General features: G+C 44.4%; 1 protein-coding gene across 1 annotated transcript in view; it reads right to left on the minus strand.

The window, feature by feature from the left end:
* Positions 1-600: 600 nt before the first annotated feature.
* sh3bp5b (SH3-domain binding protein 5b (BTK-associated)) overlaps positions 601-18,942 on the minus strand; it is a 52,560-nt gene continuing 34,218 nt past the window's right edge. The window contains exons 4-9 of the mRNA XM_078415452.1: positions 16,543-16,707; positions 13,133-13,263; positions 12,560-12,602; positions 10,917-11,136; positions 4,591-4,842; positions 601-3,699 (exon numbers count right to left, since the gene is read on the minus strand). Coding sequence (XP_078271578.1) covers positions 3,530-3,699; positions 4,591-4,842; positions 10,917-11,136; positions 12,560-12,602; positions 13,133-13,263; positions 16,543-16,707 — 981 coding nt within the window. The 3' untranslated portion in view covers positions 601-3,529. The remainder of the gene's footprint in view (positions 3,700-4,590; positions 4,843-10,916; positions 11,137-12,559; positions 12,603-13,132; positions 13,264-16,542; positions 16,708-18,942) is intronic.

Consider the following 18,942-nt stretch of genomic DNA (forward strand, 5'->3'; position numbering starts at 1 on the left):
ATTCTTACTGTCAACTGAACTGTAACATACAATTTACTCATTGCAAAATTCCACAAAGTAACGTCGTAAATGGGTAGATGAGCAGTTGCAGTGGTTGTGATTAAAGAAAAAAAACAAAAGCAGAGAAAACACCCCTGCTCTTTAATTATAAGACCGTCAGCCTTGTACATCCACCCAAGAGGGCAGCCAATGACTAGTTTTAGTGTTCTTTAAAATAGATGTATCAAAAACCACAGCACTCCCTCCATAATGCAAAAGATCCCCAGTCTAGATTATGTTCTGCCAGCATCAGATACAGGCTCAAGTCCAAACTCTTCACTTGGGTGAACATACAACCCTTGACCCAACTATTTTTAAAACCACAGATCCATTAAATGGTCCTTCCTCCTGAACTCTGGGGTTTTTCTGACAGTGATTTTTTCTTTAAATACTTACTCCAGGATACTATTGCACATTCGGAAATAGAAATAAATGTTTCCATTATTAAGAATGAGATTGCACAATTTAAAATTGCACAATTTAAAATTGCACAATTTAAAGAATTATTGTGCTTCCATTATTAAGAATGAGATTGCACAATTTAAAAACAAATCAGCCAAATAAAAATCACAAAATAATGTAATTTGGTAAATGCAGATAAAACTTTTAAAATCTAAAGCCACAGGACTCGAGTCCTGCTGAAAATGGAACAAGGTAATTGTTTAGAAATGAACTGCAGATGCTGGTTTAAATCGAAGCTAGACACAAAATGGTGGAGTAACTCAGCGGGACAGGCAGCATCCCTGGAGCAAAGGAATGGGTGATGTTCCGGGTCAAGACCCTTCTTCAGACTATCCTGCTGACTTAATCCTGCATATTGCATTTACAAAGTAGTTGTTGGTAGATTTGTTCTTCCTTTTTTTACAAACCTAGCCTAGTAACCAGATCCAGTAGGCCTTGGTGGACCTAGTGTAAGTGTTCATCAAAACGGTCACCGCGTCTACGCTTGTTCTCGCCGATGTGGGCTCCTGTACATTGGGAACACCGGATGGAGTTGATGAAGTTAGAGAAGGATCATATGAACCTCTCTCACCTGGAAGGACTTTCTGGGTTCCTGGATGGAGGTGAGGGAGGATATATAAGGGCAGGTGTTGCATCTCCTGCAGTTGCAGGGGAAAATACCTGGAGAGGCAGTGGTTTGGGTGGGATGGGATGAGTGAACCAAGGTGTTAAGGAGGGAGTGGTCTCTGCGGGAAGCAGAAAGGGATGGAGATGGGAAGATGTGACTAGTTGTGAGATCATATCATATATCATATATCATATATATACAGCCGGAAACAGGCCTTTTCGGCCCTCCAAGTCCGTGCCGCCCAGCGATCCCCATACATTAACACTATCCTACACCCACTAGGGACAATTTTTACATTTACCCAGCCAATTAACCTACATACCTGTACGTCTTTGGAGTGTGGGAGGAAACCAAAGATCTCGGAGAAAACCCACGCAGGTCACGGGGAGAACGTACAAACTCCTTACAGTGCAGCACACGTAGTCAGGATCGAACCTGAGTCTCCGGCGCTGCATTCGCTGTAAAGCAGCAACTCTACCGCTGCGCTACCGTGCTGTGTTGATCATGTTGGATGTGAAGGAAATGTTCATCATGTTGGATGTGAAGGAAATGTCGAGAGTGATGTGTTTGATGCGGAGGCTAGTGGGGTGAAAGGTGAGGACCAGGAAAACTCTGTCCTTGTGTGGTGGGGAGCGAGAGCAGGACACAGGAGACATTTGTGAAGGACCCATCTCTGACAAAAGGGTGGATCCCACCTCCCCTAAAGAATGAGGACAACTTTGATGTCCGAGTACATCTTGAGAACAGATGCGGCAGAGATGGAGGAATTGAGAGTAGGGGATAGCATCTCAGTAAGAAGCAGGGTGGGAATAAGTGTGGTCCAGATAACTGGAAGTCAGTAGGTTTGTCGTAGTCATCAGTCGATAGTCTGTCTCTGTGGACAAAGAAATCAAAAAAGAGTAAGAGGTGTCAGAGATAGATTGTCAGAATGTCTTCAGACTAACTGGTCTTTGCCTCTGAAGAGCATAATTCTTCTCCAAATCCATACAGGTACGTGATAGATTAACACAAATCCAGAGATGAGTTGTATATGTGTATTCAGAACGATAAGACATCGTTAAATGACAGAACCTATATTAAACGTTGAAGGGTTATTATACATGACTTAATTTTACAATACTGAAATGTATAAAAAATTAATACTCAAAATAGTATTTAATGATTATTGATCTACCATGTTATGTTTTAAATATAAAGCATGCAAGCTTTCCCGTTGGTTACAAGTGAAAAAGCAAAAGCTTCTCGTCAAAACAGTTTTTTCCCTTGCCACAAGACTCGGGAGCTGTTTTTTAAAACCACAAAGTACTGGAGGAACTCAGGTGGTCAGGCAGCATCTGTGGAGGAAAATGGTCAGATGATGTTTCAGGTGCAGATCCTTTTTCAGACTATCCATGTGATCTGTCCACTTCACTCCTCAGATGCTGCCTGACCCACTGAGTTCCTCCAGCAGCTTGTTTTTTGCTCACGATTCCACCATCTGCAGTCTCTTGTGTCTCCTAGTTTTTACAGTCTTGATTCCCAACACACATCCAAGTCCGTGGCATTTTCCTTTCAACTGTACAGGCAGTCAATTCCCAGCAGCAAAACCTTGTTGATGCCTGTAGTACACTTAGTTTAATGCAAATTGCTGGCCAACAAAGGAACTAAAGTTATCAGTGAAAATGCAGCAATTTCTCAGCCAAACGCCTTTTTCTATCGCAATGGTCAGTTTTCTCCACAATTCTCAATGTCCTCCACTTGGTGGAGGAGATGAAGGAACGATTGACGAAATTCAGTGACTCCAGTCTGCCGTTCCAGATGTTTAACATGTCGGACTGCTCCTGTTAACATACTATCCACAGGAAGTGAAATACCCTTAGCACGTCTCTGCTTTTTTTTTGTTGCAAGTCCTTCTCTCAACAACAGGAAACATGAGAGGTTCCTTCAGGTCTGGTCTTCAACAGTGCGAAACTAAGGCTACTGTAAAGGTGGATTACAGACTCTCAATGTAATAGCACACTCCAACACAAGAATGTAACGGGGCCTGGTGTGAAAAGGGACATAATTAAGTGGCGCATGTGAATATTGCACACAATACAAGTGGAGCAAAGCATGTCGTCTGTTGATTCATGTTCCTTCTCTGTCATATATAAGTAAGTTGTCAACTGGACCATCAAATCAGAGGATCTCCAAATCCGAGTCTCCAGCACAAGTTGGTTGCTACTATTTTGCCTCCAGTCTGAAATCAAATTGCTATCTACATATTTTGCTGGTGTCCATTTGGATTCCTTTTCATCCCAATTACAAATACCAACTATGCTTCAAAGAAACCTTTCAGTCTGCAGTTAGACTGCAATTACAAAGGCCTGAACCATATACGCGAGCGGGGAAGCTGTTGGTTATGTCTTCTGGCATGTTTAAGATGTTGATTCACGTCAATATTTACGAAGCTGAGCCAGCTAAACTGCAGATTTCGATTCCTGAAATTTGCTTCTCCTGTGGCTGGGTGCACTTGACTGAAATTTGAGTTACTCTAATCTTCAGAGCCATCTCATCAATGGTTTGTTGGTTCATCAGTTTGTCTGTACTTTCAACACCTTCAGCCCTGTACCCTGTTCAAATGATAGATAACATTAATTGAAGATTAGTATGTTATATTGTATTTTATCCAATGCCAATGAAACAGATCACTGAACTAACTAGCTTATTTATTTTGGGGTGTAAAAAAAATGACATTGTTCAGTTTTAAAATAAACCTAATGACATTTATTGCAGACACTTTTCAATTAGCAGCACAAATATCAGAGAGTAATCTGTTTCTGCGAAGCAGGAGCAGGAAGGGAGAGAGCGAAGGGGCAGCTAACCAAGCAATGTGGAACTGTAATTGGCCGCAGGGACAGCGGAAGTGGAGCGCGAAATGCGAAGCATTTGTTGCAAAGCTGGAGGTGGTGTAGGGAAGCGAGAGAACCACGTAGGACTCGGGGGTATCAGGCGGTGAGGAGAAGCAACGAGGATCTGGAATGAGTAGGTCTGTCAAGCTGGGAGCGGATGCTTCAGGATGAAGCAGGGTGGAAGCCAAGCGGATCTGAAAAGCTGGTCCAGCGGATCGTGTAGAATGAACCGTGAGCGAAGGGGGACACTAACCAAGGAATGCACGACAGTAATCGGGCCGCATGGTGAGGAGGCGAAGCGAGAGCAATTGGTGCGGGGCACTGCAGTGGAGGCGATGAGGACAAACGCAGAAGCAGCTGGATGATGGGCTCTGGTAATTTGGAGGCAGAGTGAGGTTATAGAGGGCCAAAAATGGACGCGGATGGGTGGAGCCCAAGCGTAAGATGAAGCAGGAGCGAGGGAGTCACTAACCATGGAAAGAGTAATGGTAATCGGCAGTAGGATGATTGGAAATGTGAAGACGTGCAGGGGAACGAGCATAATTACAGAAGATAGACCCAAAATGCTGGAGGCCTATTTTTCTTCCAAGGTAATCCCAAAGCATCACTGACCTCGTTCAGCATCACACTCGGGAGAGGAAGCTCCGCTGCATTCACTGCGAGGCCCCAGAACAGGAGAGCCTGTCGCACAATCAGACAGTGGGCTCAACAGCTCCATGCTGGGGGTGTGAGTTACCAGGGGAAATGGGTTTGGCAGGTCCAAGGGGCTGGTCGGGCAGGAGCCTAAACTGGACTCGCACTGACTCTCCGAATCTTCAGAGACATGGTCGCTGCAATTGTCATCATCAAATATCTCGGATGTCACTGCAAAAGAGAGGGAGTTACGGGATATCAACTGGAATTCATTAAAAATTCAACATCGTGCAACACCAAGCTTCATTGGATTGTCCAACTTAGAACTATCACTTCTGATGAATAAATTAAAAGAGCAGATGAAATGCTAGAGGAGGCCATTCGGCCCTTCGAGCCAGCACCGCCATTCAATGTGATCATGGCTGATCATTCTCAGACCACTGAAGGTCAGGGGATTAGTGGTATCTTCCTCGCCATTTCTGGTTTCAATGTACAAACTTTTTAATTGCAACCTCAAATATCAGATGAACTATTTTATGTGCAAAACAGTTCCTGTGTGGGATTGAATTTGTGGAGAAAATGGAAGTGCAGAACAATACAGTACAGGAACAGGTTCTTCAGCCCACAATGGCCTCACTGAACATGATGATAAATTAAACTAATTCCATCTGCCTTTAATATAGCCCACAATTTCTCAGATCCCTGCCTATTCATTTGCCTAATTGCCTCTTAAAACCACCACCATCACCACTCCTGACAGCACATTCCAGGCACCCACCACTCTTGAGTTTAAAAATAACTTGCCCCACACATCTCCTTTAATCAATCCCTCTCTCAATATAAATCTATTCCCTCTCGTTATTTTTCCATCCTGGGAAAAAGGTTCTGACGGTCTACCCAACCAATGCTGCTCATAATTGTATATACTCGTATCAGGTCTCCTCTCAGCCTCCAAAGCTCCGGAGAAAATAATCCAAGTTTATCCAACCTTCTTGTAGTTAATATACCAAGCCACACTCTTTAGAGCTGTGACGTTTCCCTTTATGTAATATAAAGGAAAGGCATTGAACTGCATCAGGCAGGATCTGGCCTACTGCCATGAATTACATCCGTGGTCCTCACCTGCCTGAACCTTTTCTGGGTTCAAAGAGCCGAATGAGTTAACTCTTTGTGTTCAGGAGGGCCATGAGGCAGAGCAGACAGTTACAGTGCCCTCCATAATGTTTGGGACAAAGACCCATCATTTATTTATTTGCCTCAATTTAAGATTTGTAATAGAAAAAACAACATGCGGTTAAAGTGCACATTGTCAGATTTTAATAAAGGCCATTTTTATACATTTTGGTTTCACCATGTGGAAATTACAGCTGTGTTTATACATAGTCCCCCCCCCCCCCCCCCACCCCCCCCATTTCAGGGCATCATAATGTTTGGGACACATGGCTTCACAGATGTTTGTAATTGCTCAGATGGGTTTAATTGCCTCCTTAATGCAGATATAAGAGAGCTCTCAGCACCAATTCTTTCCTCCAGTCTTTCCTCCAGTCTTTCCATCACCTTTGGAAACTTTTATTGCTGTTTATTAACATGAGGACCAAAGTTGTGTCAATGAAAGTCAAAGCCATTAAGAGACTGGGAAACAAGAATAAAACTATTAGAGGCATCAGCCAAACCTTAGGCTTACCAAAATCAACTGTTTGGAACATCATTAAGAAGAAAGGGAGCACTGGTGAGCTGACTAATCACAATAGGACTGGCAGGCCAAGGAAGACCTCCACAGCTGATGACAGAAGAATTCTCTCTATAATAAAGAAAAATCCCTAAACACGTGTCCGACAGATCAGAAACATTCTTCAGGAGTCAGGTGTGGATTTGTCAATGACCACTGTCTGCAGAAGACTTCATGAACAGAAATACAGAGGTTACACTGCAAGATGCAAACCACTGGATCGTGGTGAATCTGAAATCCTTTGCCATAGAAGGCTGTAGAGGCAGTGGATATTTTAAAGGCAGAGATAGATATATTTTTGATTAGTACAGGTATCAGAGGTTCTGGGGAGAAGGCAGGAGAATGGGGTTAGGATGGAGAGATAGATCAACCATGATTGAATGGCATAGACCTGATGGGCCGACTGGCCTAATTCTACTATCACTTATGACCTTATGAAGAGACGTTGAACATAGAACATAAAACAATACAGTGTTGGAAGGAACTGCAGATGCTGATTTACACCATAGACACAAAATGCTGGAGTAACTCAGCGGGACAGGCAACACCACTGGAGGGAAGGAATGGGTGATGTTTCAGTCTTTCCCTCTCAACCCCATTCACCTGCCTTCTCCCCATAACCTTTGACATCCTTACTAAATCAAGAAACTGCCAAACTCCGCTTTAAAAAACCTTAAAAGATGTGGCCTCCACATGTGGTAATGAATGCCTCCCCGAAAGATGCCTCTTCTGTCAGAGGCTGATGCTGCACTGAACAAGGCAGCTGAGATAACATGTCAGCGGTGGGATGGGAAAGCACAAACTTTTGATTCAGAATGCATGATGACAAAGCACTGCTCCAGATCTGAGACAAAGATCTTCAGAATGACTCCCTTCATTGTTTCCCTGGGGGAAGATTCACACAATATAGCACATTGTTATTAAAAGACCCTCGCTAAGGTCCAAAAATGGGCACAGCAGCTCACAAGAGAATGACGATTGGTGGTATTTAGGCAAATGTGAAGTAAAAGAATGAACAATGACGATTTGTGTGCGTTGTGTTCGCAAGGCTGGATGACAGAAAGTAATTCAAAGTACCACACAATGTGATGCATTTATCAAATGTCACATGAATGAAGCCACAAATGGTCCATCCGATCCAAACATTAAGATTAATGGTACATTATTATTCCTTCAAATTTAATCTGCTTATTGTATCATTTTAGTCACCCCCTACTGATCTCGCCCATTCTCCAAATCCCGTTGGAATGCTTTTCTCCATTAAGACCACGTGTGTAAAAATGAGTCGTTGCATTTGTAACGTGAAGATCAGAAGCACACTCATCGTCCCATGAAACACTGACTCAGAATTGTTTGCAGATCTGCCCTGTGTATTATCTCCAACTCTTTGTTCCCCCTCCATTGTTACAGCGATTGTGTGGCTACAATTAAACAATCAAGCCTTGTGGTCAGATCTGTTCTTTCTATTTCAAAGAGGCATCAAATAGTTAATTGAATCTGAGAGCGACTTGTGAGAAAGTGAGCTCTATGAATTGTGCGAGTGAAAATACGTGGTCTGGTCAGTCAGAGAGTTGTGAATCTGTGGAATTCTCTGCCTCAGAAGGCAGTGGAGGCCAATTCTCTGAATGCATTCAAGAGAGAGCTGGATAGAGCTCTTAAGGATAGCGGAGTCAGGGGGTATGGGGAGATGGCAGGAACAGGGTACTGATTGAGAATGATCAGCCATGATCACATTGAATGGCGGTGCTGGCTAGAAGGGCCGAATGGCCTCCTCCTGCACCTATTGTTTATTGTCTGTTGGGTATCTTTATTTTCCAGTCCACTTGTATTTTAGCCATATTTAACATTTGCTCTGCTTTTTGGACTCCAAATTTATTTTCAAGAATTTTCTCTCTGCACACAAGAGGCCCAGTAGTAGAGTTGCTGTCTTACAGCGCCAGAGACCCGGGTTCGATCCTGACTACGAGTGCTGTCTCTACGGAATTTGTACGTTTTCTCCGTGACTGCGTGGGTTTTCTCCCAGATCTCCGGTTTCCTCTCCAGTACTCCAAAGAAGTAGAGGTTTATTGGTTAATTGGCTTGGTATAATTGTAAATTGTCACTGGTTTGTGTAGGATAGTGCTAAGTGTGCAGGAATCGTTGGTCGGTGCTGACTCGGTGGGCCAAAGGGCCTGTGTCCGACCTCTATCTCAACTAAACTAAATTAAAATGCTAACTTCCCTTGCCTAGAGTCATACAGTATGGAAACAGACCCATTGTCCCAACCTGTCCATGCTGACCACGATGTCCCATCTAAGCTGATCCCATTTGTCTGCATTTGGCCCATATCCCTCCAACCCATTGTCCTGTTAAAATGTCTTTTAAATGTTGTTATAATATCTGCCTCAGCTACTTCCTTTGGCAGCTCATTCCATGTACCCACACCTGTTGCCCCTCAGGTTCCGATTAAATCTTTCCCCTCTCACCTTGCACCTCCCCTCCCCAAAAAGGCAGATTTTTAAATACTGACCATACCCTCGCAGGCGGCACGGCGAGACCCAGATTCGATCCTGACTACGGGTGCTTGTCTGGACAGAGTTTGTACGTCCTCCCCATGACTTGCGTGGGTTTTCTCCGGGATTTACAATTTTCTCCTGACACTCCAAAGACGTACAGATTTGTAGTCTAATTAGCTTCGGTGACATTGTAAATCGTCCCTAGTGGATAACGTTAGTGTGCAGGGATCGCTGGTCGGCGCAGACTCAATGGGCCATAGGGCCTGTTTCCACGCTGTGTTTCTAAAATAAACTACAATCAATTTTAGAATCTTTACTTCCAAGTATTATTGCTTATTTTTATTGCTCTTATTGTTGGACTGTGGGTAACGGAATTTCGTCCAAAAGACTTGTTTTTTTGGATGACATTAAAGGTTATTCTGATTCTGATTATTGGTATTATGTAACCCCACTTTTTAAAAAGGGAGGGAGAGAGAAAACGGGGAATTATAGACCAGTTAGCCTAACATCGGTAGTGGGGAAAATGCTAGAGTCAGTTATTAAAGATGCGATAGCATTACATTTGGAAAGTGGTGAAATCATCGGACAAAGTCAGCATGGATTTACCAAAGGCAAATCATGTCTGACGAATCTTATAGAATTTTTCGAGGATGTAACTAGTAGAGTGGATAAGGGAGAACCAGTCGATGTGTTATATCTGGACTTTCAGAAGGCCTTCGACAAGGTCCCACATAGGAGATTGGTGTACAAACTTAAAGCACACAGTATTGAGGGTTCAGTGTTGAGGTGGATAGAAAATTGGTTGGCGGACAGGAAGCAAAGAGTAGGAATAAACGGGTCCTTTTCGGAATGGCAGGCAGTGACTAGTGGGGTACCGCAAGGCTCAGTGCTGGGACCCCAGTTATTTACAGTGTATATTAATGATTTGGACGAGGGAATTGAATGCAACATCTCTAAGTTTGCGGATGACACGAAGCTGGGTGGCAGTGTTAGCTGCGAGGAGGATGCTAGGAGGCTGCGGAGTGACTTGGATAGATTAGGCGAGTGGGCAAATGCATGGCAGATGCAATATAATGTGGATAAATGTGAGGTTATCCACTTTGGCGGCAAGAACAGGAAAGCAGAGTATTACCTGAATGGTGACCGATTGGGAGAAGGGGAGATGCAACGTGACCTGGGTGTCATGGTGCACCAGTCATTGAAAGCAAGCATGCAGGTGCAGCAGGCAGTGAAGAAAGCGAATGGTATGTTGGCATTCATAGCAAGAGGATTTGAGTTTAGGAGCAGGGAGGTTCTGCTGCAGTTGTACAGGGCCTTGGTGAGACCGCACCTGGAGTACTGTGTGCAGTTTTGGTCTCCTAACCTGAGGAAAGACGTTCTTGCCTTAGAGGGAGTACAGAGAAGGTTCACCAGATTGATCCCTGGGATGGCGGGACTTACATATGAGGAAAGACTAGATAGACTGGGCTTGTACTCGCTGGAATTTAGAAGACTGAGGGGGGATCTTATAGAAACATATAAAATTCTTAAGGGGTTGGAGAGGCTAGATGCGGGAAGCTTGTTCCCGATGTTGGGGAAGTCCAGAACCAGGGGTCACAGCTTAAGGATAAGGGGGAAGTCTTTTAGGACCGAGATGAGAAAACATTTCTTCACACAGAGAGTGGTGAGTCTGTGGAATTCTCTGCCACAGAAGGTAGTTGAGGCCAGTTCATTGGCTATATTTAAGAGGGAGTTAGATGTGGCCCTTTTTGCTAAAGGGATCAGGGGGTATGGAGAGAAGGCAGGTACAGGCTACTGAGCTGAATGATCAGTCATGATCATATTGAATGGCGGTGCAGGCTCGAAGGGCCGAATGGCCTACTCCTGCACCTATTTTCTATGTTTCTATGTTTCTATTTCCAAGTATTTGAGCAAGGAAAGTGTGAAGATTGAAATGGATAGCGCACTATATGCAAAGGTGGTTTCTGCAGCTGGAAGTGCAACCAAAATGGGAAGTGGGTTAGAATTCTACATCCTAGCAACACGAATGTTACTCATAACATAGAGACACATCAATGATTCAGGGGTGTAACCAGACTCACCGGATAACTCATCGGGGTCTGTCTTCAGGCTGGATAGGTCTTCGAGAGAGTTTCCATTTCCCTCAGCACCTACTCCTCGCCCTCTGGGTCCAATAACGTTGGAGCGCCTCCTCTCATGAATCTCATCAGAGATCATCTCCAGGTTCTTCAAGGCAGCTCTATACTCCCCTTTGGCTGAAGACAGCTTGGTCTGCAGTTCATCCACATTCTTCTTCAGTTGCTGTCAAGAGGATTTAAACCGGCAATCAGTTTACACTCAGCGAGAACTTCGGGTAGCCCCGGCATTCCCTCCCTCTCTCTCTATCCCTCCCCCATCCAAGTCGCACTAGCTGCTTGTTTTCACCTAACAGCTAACAATGGCCTGTTTCCTTTACCATCATTACGTTTTTGCATATCTTTCATTCATTGTTCTTTATCTCTCTACATCATCGCCTATATCTCTCTTTTCCCTTATCCCAAACCAGTCTGAAGAAGGGTCTCGACCCGAAACATCACCCATTCCTTCTCTCCAGAGATGCTGCTTGTCCCGTTGATGTACTCCAACTTTTTGTGCCTATCTTCGAGATAAATGGCCTGCTGTACTGTGCTCACTTTCTTAAGATTTTTGGATCTTAAACTCAATCAAATTAAAGGAACTTTTGTTCAAGTTTAGTTGTTTTCACATATACAAGATTGCAAAGAATCTGCAGCAGATTCTCAAAATATTCGGCCCAATATAACTGCAAGCATTCATACTCCCCTCTTGCACTACTGGACTGGAGGTAGGAAATGGCCAGAACAAATCAGGGCCAGCAGCAAATGCCCAAGGGTGGAGCCCGTAATGGCCCATTGTTGGCTGGCAAAGGTGTGATAATGAGGTGCTGGGAAAGAGGTGATAACCAGGGGCTCACCGGCTCTACAGTGGTTCCTACTGCTCCATGGCAATTCCAACTGCTCTCTGTCTCTTCAATCTCTTCTGGTGCATCAGTGTCATCAACTCGGTGAAAGACGCTCTTTGGTCTGCCCGAGCTTTGTTGACCTCCCAGCGGAGCGAGCTGTCCGTCGGGGAATGTTGCTGACTGGCCCGCTGCAGACTGCAGGAGTACGTGCTGAGGGACGCACTGAAGCTCGGTGCAGCCAACGCCAAGGCTCTGTGGGGGAGGACCACAGTCTAGGGTCCTTCCGCTGCTGGACATGGGGGGCAGGGTGTGGTGGAGAGAGACACCCCTCCAAATAAGGGATTCTGTGTAAATTTGGAAATGAATATCTGCATTGAATGTGTAACCTCCGGAAATGTCAGATCGAGTTGTTGAAAAGAAGATGTTTTGTAAATATTTATTACTTGAATAAAGTATTTTTTGATATATTTTAAAAATCAGTGTTATCTGCTTCAATGCATTCCATAAACACATCTACACTGCATCATCGAGGAATTCTCAGTTCCACCTTCTCACTATTATTCCTACTGTTACTGACAATGCGATCTCAATGCATGTAGTCCCACAGACTATACTTGCAAACATATTGTGCACATTTATGATTTAAACATAAAAAATAAATGCATTTCACCCCTTCGCTGTCCCAAGGTCTGTGTGTCTTATATCACCAGATCTACTGCCCCTGAATTCTGGTTAAGTTGCAGAGAGCTTCATGTCAATGCTCACCTCCATCTGCAGGTAGTACTTCGCTTTCAGTTCAAAGTAAGGCCTACACAAGAGACAGAAAATACACATGAGCACCAGTGAAATCATTCTGACCTGGCTTCTGGACTCCTTGAAGTACATGTGGATGTGTTAGGCAGAAAGCAGAGTACTGGGGAGTGGTGAAAGCATTTTGGATTCACAAGGATCGGAGTGGATAGTGGAAGGCTCGGATAGAGTGGATACGGAAAGGATGTGTCCACTAGTGGGAGAGTCTAGGACCAGAGGCCATAGCCTCAGAATTAAAGGACTTTCCTTTAGGAAGGAGATGAGGAGAAATTTCTTTAGTCAGAGGGTGGTGAATCTGTGGAATTCTTGGCCACGGAAGGCCAAGTTAATGGATATTTTTAAGGCAGAGATAGATAGATTCTTGATTAGTACGGGTGTCAGGGGTTATGGGGAGAAGGCAGGAGAATGGGGTTCGGAGGGAGAGATAGATCAGCCATGATTGAATGACAGAGTGAACATGATGGGCCGAATGGCCTAATTCTGCTCCTATGACATGATCTGAAGGTGAGAGAGTAATGCAGAACTCACTTGGATTTATTAATGCTTCGCTTCAGTTTCTTCTCAAGTTGCTTCATCCTGCTCATTGCTGCATTATACTTCATGGCTGTGTCCTTGTGCAGCAGCTCACTCCTCGTCTTGGTCTGTTCTGCTTCCATAACCTACGTGGTGTAGGAAATTAATTGGATGAGTAAACTCCAATTTGCACGATAAAATTAGCCTATTGCAAATAGTTTGCACAAAAAGCCCGTTGTCCCACTTTCGCCCATCGAGTCTGCACTGGCTGTCAACCACCCATTTAAATTAAACCTACATTTATCCCATTCTGTTCTCCCCACATTCTCATCAATTAGGGTGGCACAGCTGGAGGAGGTGATGCCTCACAGCGCCAGAATCCCCGGTTCGATCCCAACCTCGGGCGCCATCTCTGTGGAGTTTGCACGTTCTCCCTGTGACTGCGTGGATTTTCTTTGATGTCCCGGTTTCCTCATACATCCCAAATACGTGTGGGTTTGTAGGTTAATTGGCCGCTGTAAAATTGGCGCAAGTGTGTAGGGAGTGGATGAGAAAGTCAGATAACGAAGAGCTAGTATCAATGGGTGTTTCATGATCGCATGGACTCGGTGGGCTGAAGGGCCTGTTTCCATCCTGTATCTTTAAAATAAACTCTCTCAAGATTCCACCACTCAATTGGCACAATTGTCAGTCGTCAATTAACCATTAACACAGGGAGCAGGAGATGACATGATCAGTTCAGGTCAGAGAAAGATAATCAGGTGTCCTTTCCATGATCCACAGAAGCTACAGTACGTGCTGCCATATCAGAGCTTCGCCTGTTTAAATGTTGTTCTCAGAAGAAACTGCAAGAATCGCACTGCTTTTGATTTCCCTCTGCACTGTGATCTTCCCATCCAACCGCACACAACTTATTGAAAGATACAGCATGGAAACAGGCCCTTCAGCCCACTGAGTCCACGCCGACCATTGATCACCTATTCACACTGGATCGAAGTTATCCTACTGTGCACCCCCTACACACTAGAGGCCATTTACAGAAGCCAACCTATAAATCTACAAACCCACACATATTTGGAATGTGAGAGGAAACCAATGCACCCGCAGGAAGCCCACGCAGTCACAGGGAGAACGTGCAAACTCCACACAGACAACATTTGAGGTCTTGTTCAAACCAGGGTCTCTGGAGCTGTGAGGCAGCAGCTCCACCAGCTGCACCACTCTGCTGCCCTGTATATTTATTTATACATTGAAATTAAAATGTCAGAGCCATTCAGTCACATTCACTTTTCTTTGGTTTTAATGACCTCACAAATGATTAGGAGAATGGGGTTAGGAGGGTGAGATAGATCAGCCTCCTAATGGCGGAGTAGACTTAATGAGTCGAATGGCCTAATTCTGCTCCTATCACTTATGAAAAGTAGATGAAGAAATTCCTCCCAATGACTCAGTAAAAAATGAGGATTTCCTCTTTCTTAGTCACTGGTCCGATAAAGCAAGAAAATGTTATGTTACGTCACTGACATAAATTAAAGAGCTTTACAAAATGTTTAATTACATAGAACTAAATGCCACAGACAAGCAACTAGTATTGACATTGTTCATAAAATTCTTTTTATGCTTTCAATGGCCATATATTTGGATGCCAGTCTCAACTATAAACGGGATGGTTCATTGGAAATTCTAGATATTACTCAGAAGGCAAAGCTTGTACCGAGAAACCCATCAGATTAATTTCCTCCCCAGATTATAGAAGCAGAACACAAGTCATAGAGGGTTAAAAAAGACACGTTTTTGAAGTGCAACTCGGAATAGAACAATACCCACTCCCAGACACAACTGTTGGGAGAAGGAACCCAGCAAATGTGTGCAATGTGATGCACAATATCCTCAGCAAAGACATGGAAATAGTAGAAGAGTGAGGATTGTTCTCCGAGAAGCAGAGAAAGTTCCAAGAAATTCAATAATAGTCACAATTACTTTGATAAGTTAATGCAACCAGGAAGTGATTCATTAACCAAGGACAAAACACAGACGCCGTTTCAGTTCGGACTGAAGAAGGGTCCAACCCCTCTCCCAGATGCTGCCTAACCCACTGAGTTCCTCCAGCACTGTGTTTTTCTTAGGTTTCCAGCACCTGCAGTCACTTGTGTCTCAATTAACCAATTTAAGCAAGTTGAGAAAATAGATTATCCCTGCCTCTCTGCTGACTATGTTATTGCAGTGAGTTGGAACAAATGCATTGCCCAAAAGAGACCTGAAAGCGCAGGAGGGCCAGATCCTGAGGAAGAGCTGCCATGGACTGAATGGCCACCTTCCTTCCACACAAGGAGATTATACGATAAATATTTTTCAACCCTGGGACAAACACCAGATGGTCTGGATCTTGCTGTGCCAGCACGATATTAACGGTGATCTTTCCCTTGAAGTCACTTTTACTCTGATAACAACATTTCTGGAGGAGGTGAGGTCACAAGGACCAGTATCCAATCTTATCCAAAATGCATTCCACTCTACAAATGGAGTAAGAAGGGTCCCATTCTTACTCCACCTGATCTGATTGTAACTGGAATGGTGTGGGATGAGGTGGGACTACCAACACAGTATTTCAAAACTGGGCAATAAAGATTTAAAAGCATTAATTTCCTCTGCCCCCACTTATTATATCCACTGGAGGTAATATCGATAATTTTTTAAAAATCATTATACCACAGGTGACACAGTGGTAGAGTTACCACCAGGGCCGTCTTAACGCATGGGCCTGATGGGCACTTGCCCGGGGGTCCCATGCTGATCTGTGTATGTTAAGTGACTTGCAATAAATAAATACTACTTTAAAAATGTAGGTTCAATAAGTGCTTTTTTCGCAACATTTTCGGTCTCTAAGTGCTTCTCACAGGATCTGTAAGTGCTTTTCGCAACAATGTAGCACCCTAAGTCCATCGCTAAGTGCTTTTCGGTAAGTGCTTTTCGCCGGCACGACAGAGGGGGGCTGGTAGGGAAAGGGGGGTGGGGGAGAGTAACGGTAGGGGCCCCAGTACACTGCTTTGCCCGGGGGCCCATAATGCTGTAAAAACGGCCCTGGTTACCACCTTACAGCGCCAGAGACCTGGGTTTGATCCTAACGATAGGATGTATGTCTGTGTGGAGTTTGTACGTTCTCCCTGTGACTGCATGGGTATCCTCCAGTTTCCTCCCACATTCCAAAGATATGCAGGTTTTCTAAGTTAATTGGCTTCTGTAAATTGTCCGCTGGAATGGGAAGTTGGGCTGAAGGTGCTTGGTTCCGTGCTGTGTAACTCAATGACTCTGTATCAGGCCTTAGATCTGGGCATGGAGGCAGAGTGCGTGCCAGTATGTCCTAGTATGTACTAGCATGTGCATGGAGGCAGGGTATTTACAGGCCACATTAGGGTTTAACTTACCCGCTGTGTTGCGTGGTTAAGCATCTCCTGCCATGCTGAATCAAACTGCCGCTCTTCGTCTTCCAGCAGCCTCTGTTCGGCCAGAGCAATCGTTTCCTTGGCCGCCCGCAGTACCTCTGTGGCTCGTTGAAAATCCTGGGTGGCTTTCTGGGCCTCCAACTGGGCCTGTGGGGGAATTAAAGTCACGGCAAAATCATTCACGTGTGAGATCATGTCAGATCAGGAGTCTTTGGTTCGCAGTTTTATTCAGATACAACTCGAGGATTAGCCATTCCTGTTAACTAGTAAAATATGGATACCATCTGCAGCATAGACTACAGCCCTTCTTAGGCCCCCTCGGTCACGGCCTACCATGGGTGACTACAGCAACTCCTCAGGACCAACGCCGACACATCCTACAAGCGCTTTCCGACCGTGCATCTATAGGCGTTTGTTAGGAGGATTTGGAGACGTTCTGAATCTCTTTAAACTTTTAAGAAAGACTTTGTCCCACCTTTTTTTATGATTATATCTCTGTGCTAGGCTCAGGATAGTTCATCCACGATCTTAATGACCACTAATTTGAAGCTACTAACTTTCTACACTGCCAACCCACCGGAGAAAACTGGCATGTGGTTTAGTTTAGTTTAGAGATACAGTGCGGAAACAGGCCCTTCGGCCCACCGAGTCCGCGCCGACCAGCGATCCCCGCACACTAACACTATCCTACACACACACACTAGGGACAATTTACACATACACCAAGCCAATTAACCTACATACCTGTACGTCTTTAGAGTGTGGGAGGTAACCGATGATCTCAGAGAAAACCCACGAGGTTACGGGGAGAACGTACAAACTCCATACCGACAGCACCCGTAATCGGGATCGAACCCGGGTCTCCAGCACTGCAAGCACTATAAGGCAGCAACTCTACCGCTGCGCCACCATGCCCGCCCTTTCCCTTTCTGAAGTCAACGGTTAGTTGCGTGGTCTGCTCGGTGATGAATGACACATTGTTGTTGCGGAGCCACTCGTCCATGTGTTCCACCTCCTGAACGCTGACGCATCACCACCCATTTAGAAGAATGAGGGGGGACCTCATTGAAACATACAGAATAGTGAAAGGCTTGGAAAGAGTGGATGTGGAGAGGATGTTTCCACTAGTGGGAGAGTTTAGGACCAGAGGTCCTGGCCTCAGAATTAAAGGGCATTCTTTTAGGAATGAGATGAGGAGGAATTTCTTTAGTCAGAGGGTGGTGAATCTGGAATTCCTGAATGCTTTGGAGACCATCAGTGGATATTTTTATGGCAGAGATTGATAGATTCTTGATTAATGCGAGTATCAAGGGTTATGGGGAAAAGGTAGGAGAATGGGGTTAGGAGGGAGAGATAGATCAGCCATGATTGAATGGCGGAGTAGACTTGATGGGCCGAATGGCCTAATTCTGCTCCCATCATGTATGACCATTTGACCTTAGGACATAGGTTTAAGGTGTGGGGGGGAAAGATTTAATAGGAACCAGAGGGGTAAATTTTTAACAAAGGTTGGTGGGGGTATGGAACAAGCTGCTGGAGGAGGTAGTCGAGGTGGGTACTATCGCAACATTTAAGAAACATTTAGACAGGTACATGGATACGACAGGTTTAGAGAGATAAGGAGCTAAGGCAGGCAGGTGGGACTAGTGTAGTGGGACGTGTTGGTCGGCGTGGGCAAGTTGGAAGAAAGGGCCTGCCTGTTTCCATGCTGTTTGACTCTATGACTGTTTCTCTCCACATCTGCCTTAAAAATATATTTTTAAATATTTGCCTCATCTCCATCTTAAATATGCAACGACAGGGAGAAAAACCTCTTATTTTTATACTTATGCTTAGGTCTGGACTATCCCACAAGAAACATCCTTTCCTTATCCAACCGCTCACAACCCCCCCCCCCCACTCAAAACCAAGTATGCTTCAATTAAGTTGGCTCTCTTCAAAATACAACTTGTTCAAACTTTTCTTTCTAACATGTCACCCATTTCAAAACTTCTTTTAACTGTTTCCAATCCAGCAATGTTCTTTCTTAAGTAACGATACCAGAATTATCCACAGTACTCAAGATACATTCTCACCTTTGCCCTATATAACTGAAACAATAGACTCCTTACTTTTCTATTGAATTCCTCCGGCAATTAACAATAACGTTCTTTTAGCTTTCCTAATTATGTGCTCTTCCTGCACGTTAGCCTTTTGAGAATCTTGAGCTTGGATCCAGATCCCACTGTATCCTAGAGCACTGCAACCCCTCGTTATTTAGATAATCTGCTTCTTTATTTTTGCTGCCAGAAACACAAATTCCATCCTTTTACAATGTTGTACTCCATTTGTCAAATCTTTACAAGCTCACTGGACCTATTTATAACCCCATGTGCAAGAAGG

The sequence above is a fragment of the Rhinoraja longicauda genome, chromosome 2 (genome assembly GCF_053455715.1).
Source record: "Rhinoraja longicauda isolate Sanriku21f chromosome 2, sRhiLon1.1, whole genome shotgun sequence".
NCBI lineage: Eukaryota > Metazoa > Chordata > Chondrichthyes > Rajiformes > Arhynchobatidae > Rhinoraja > Rhinoraja longicauda.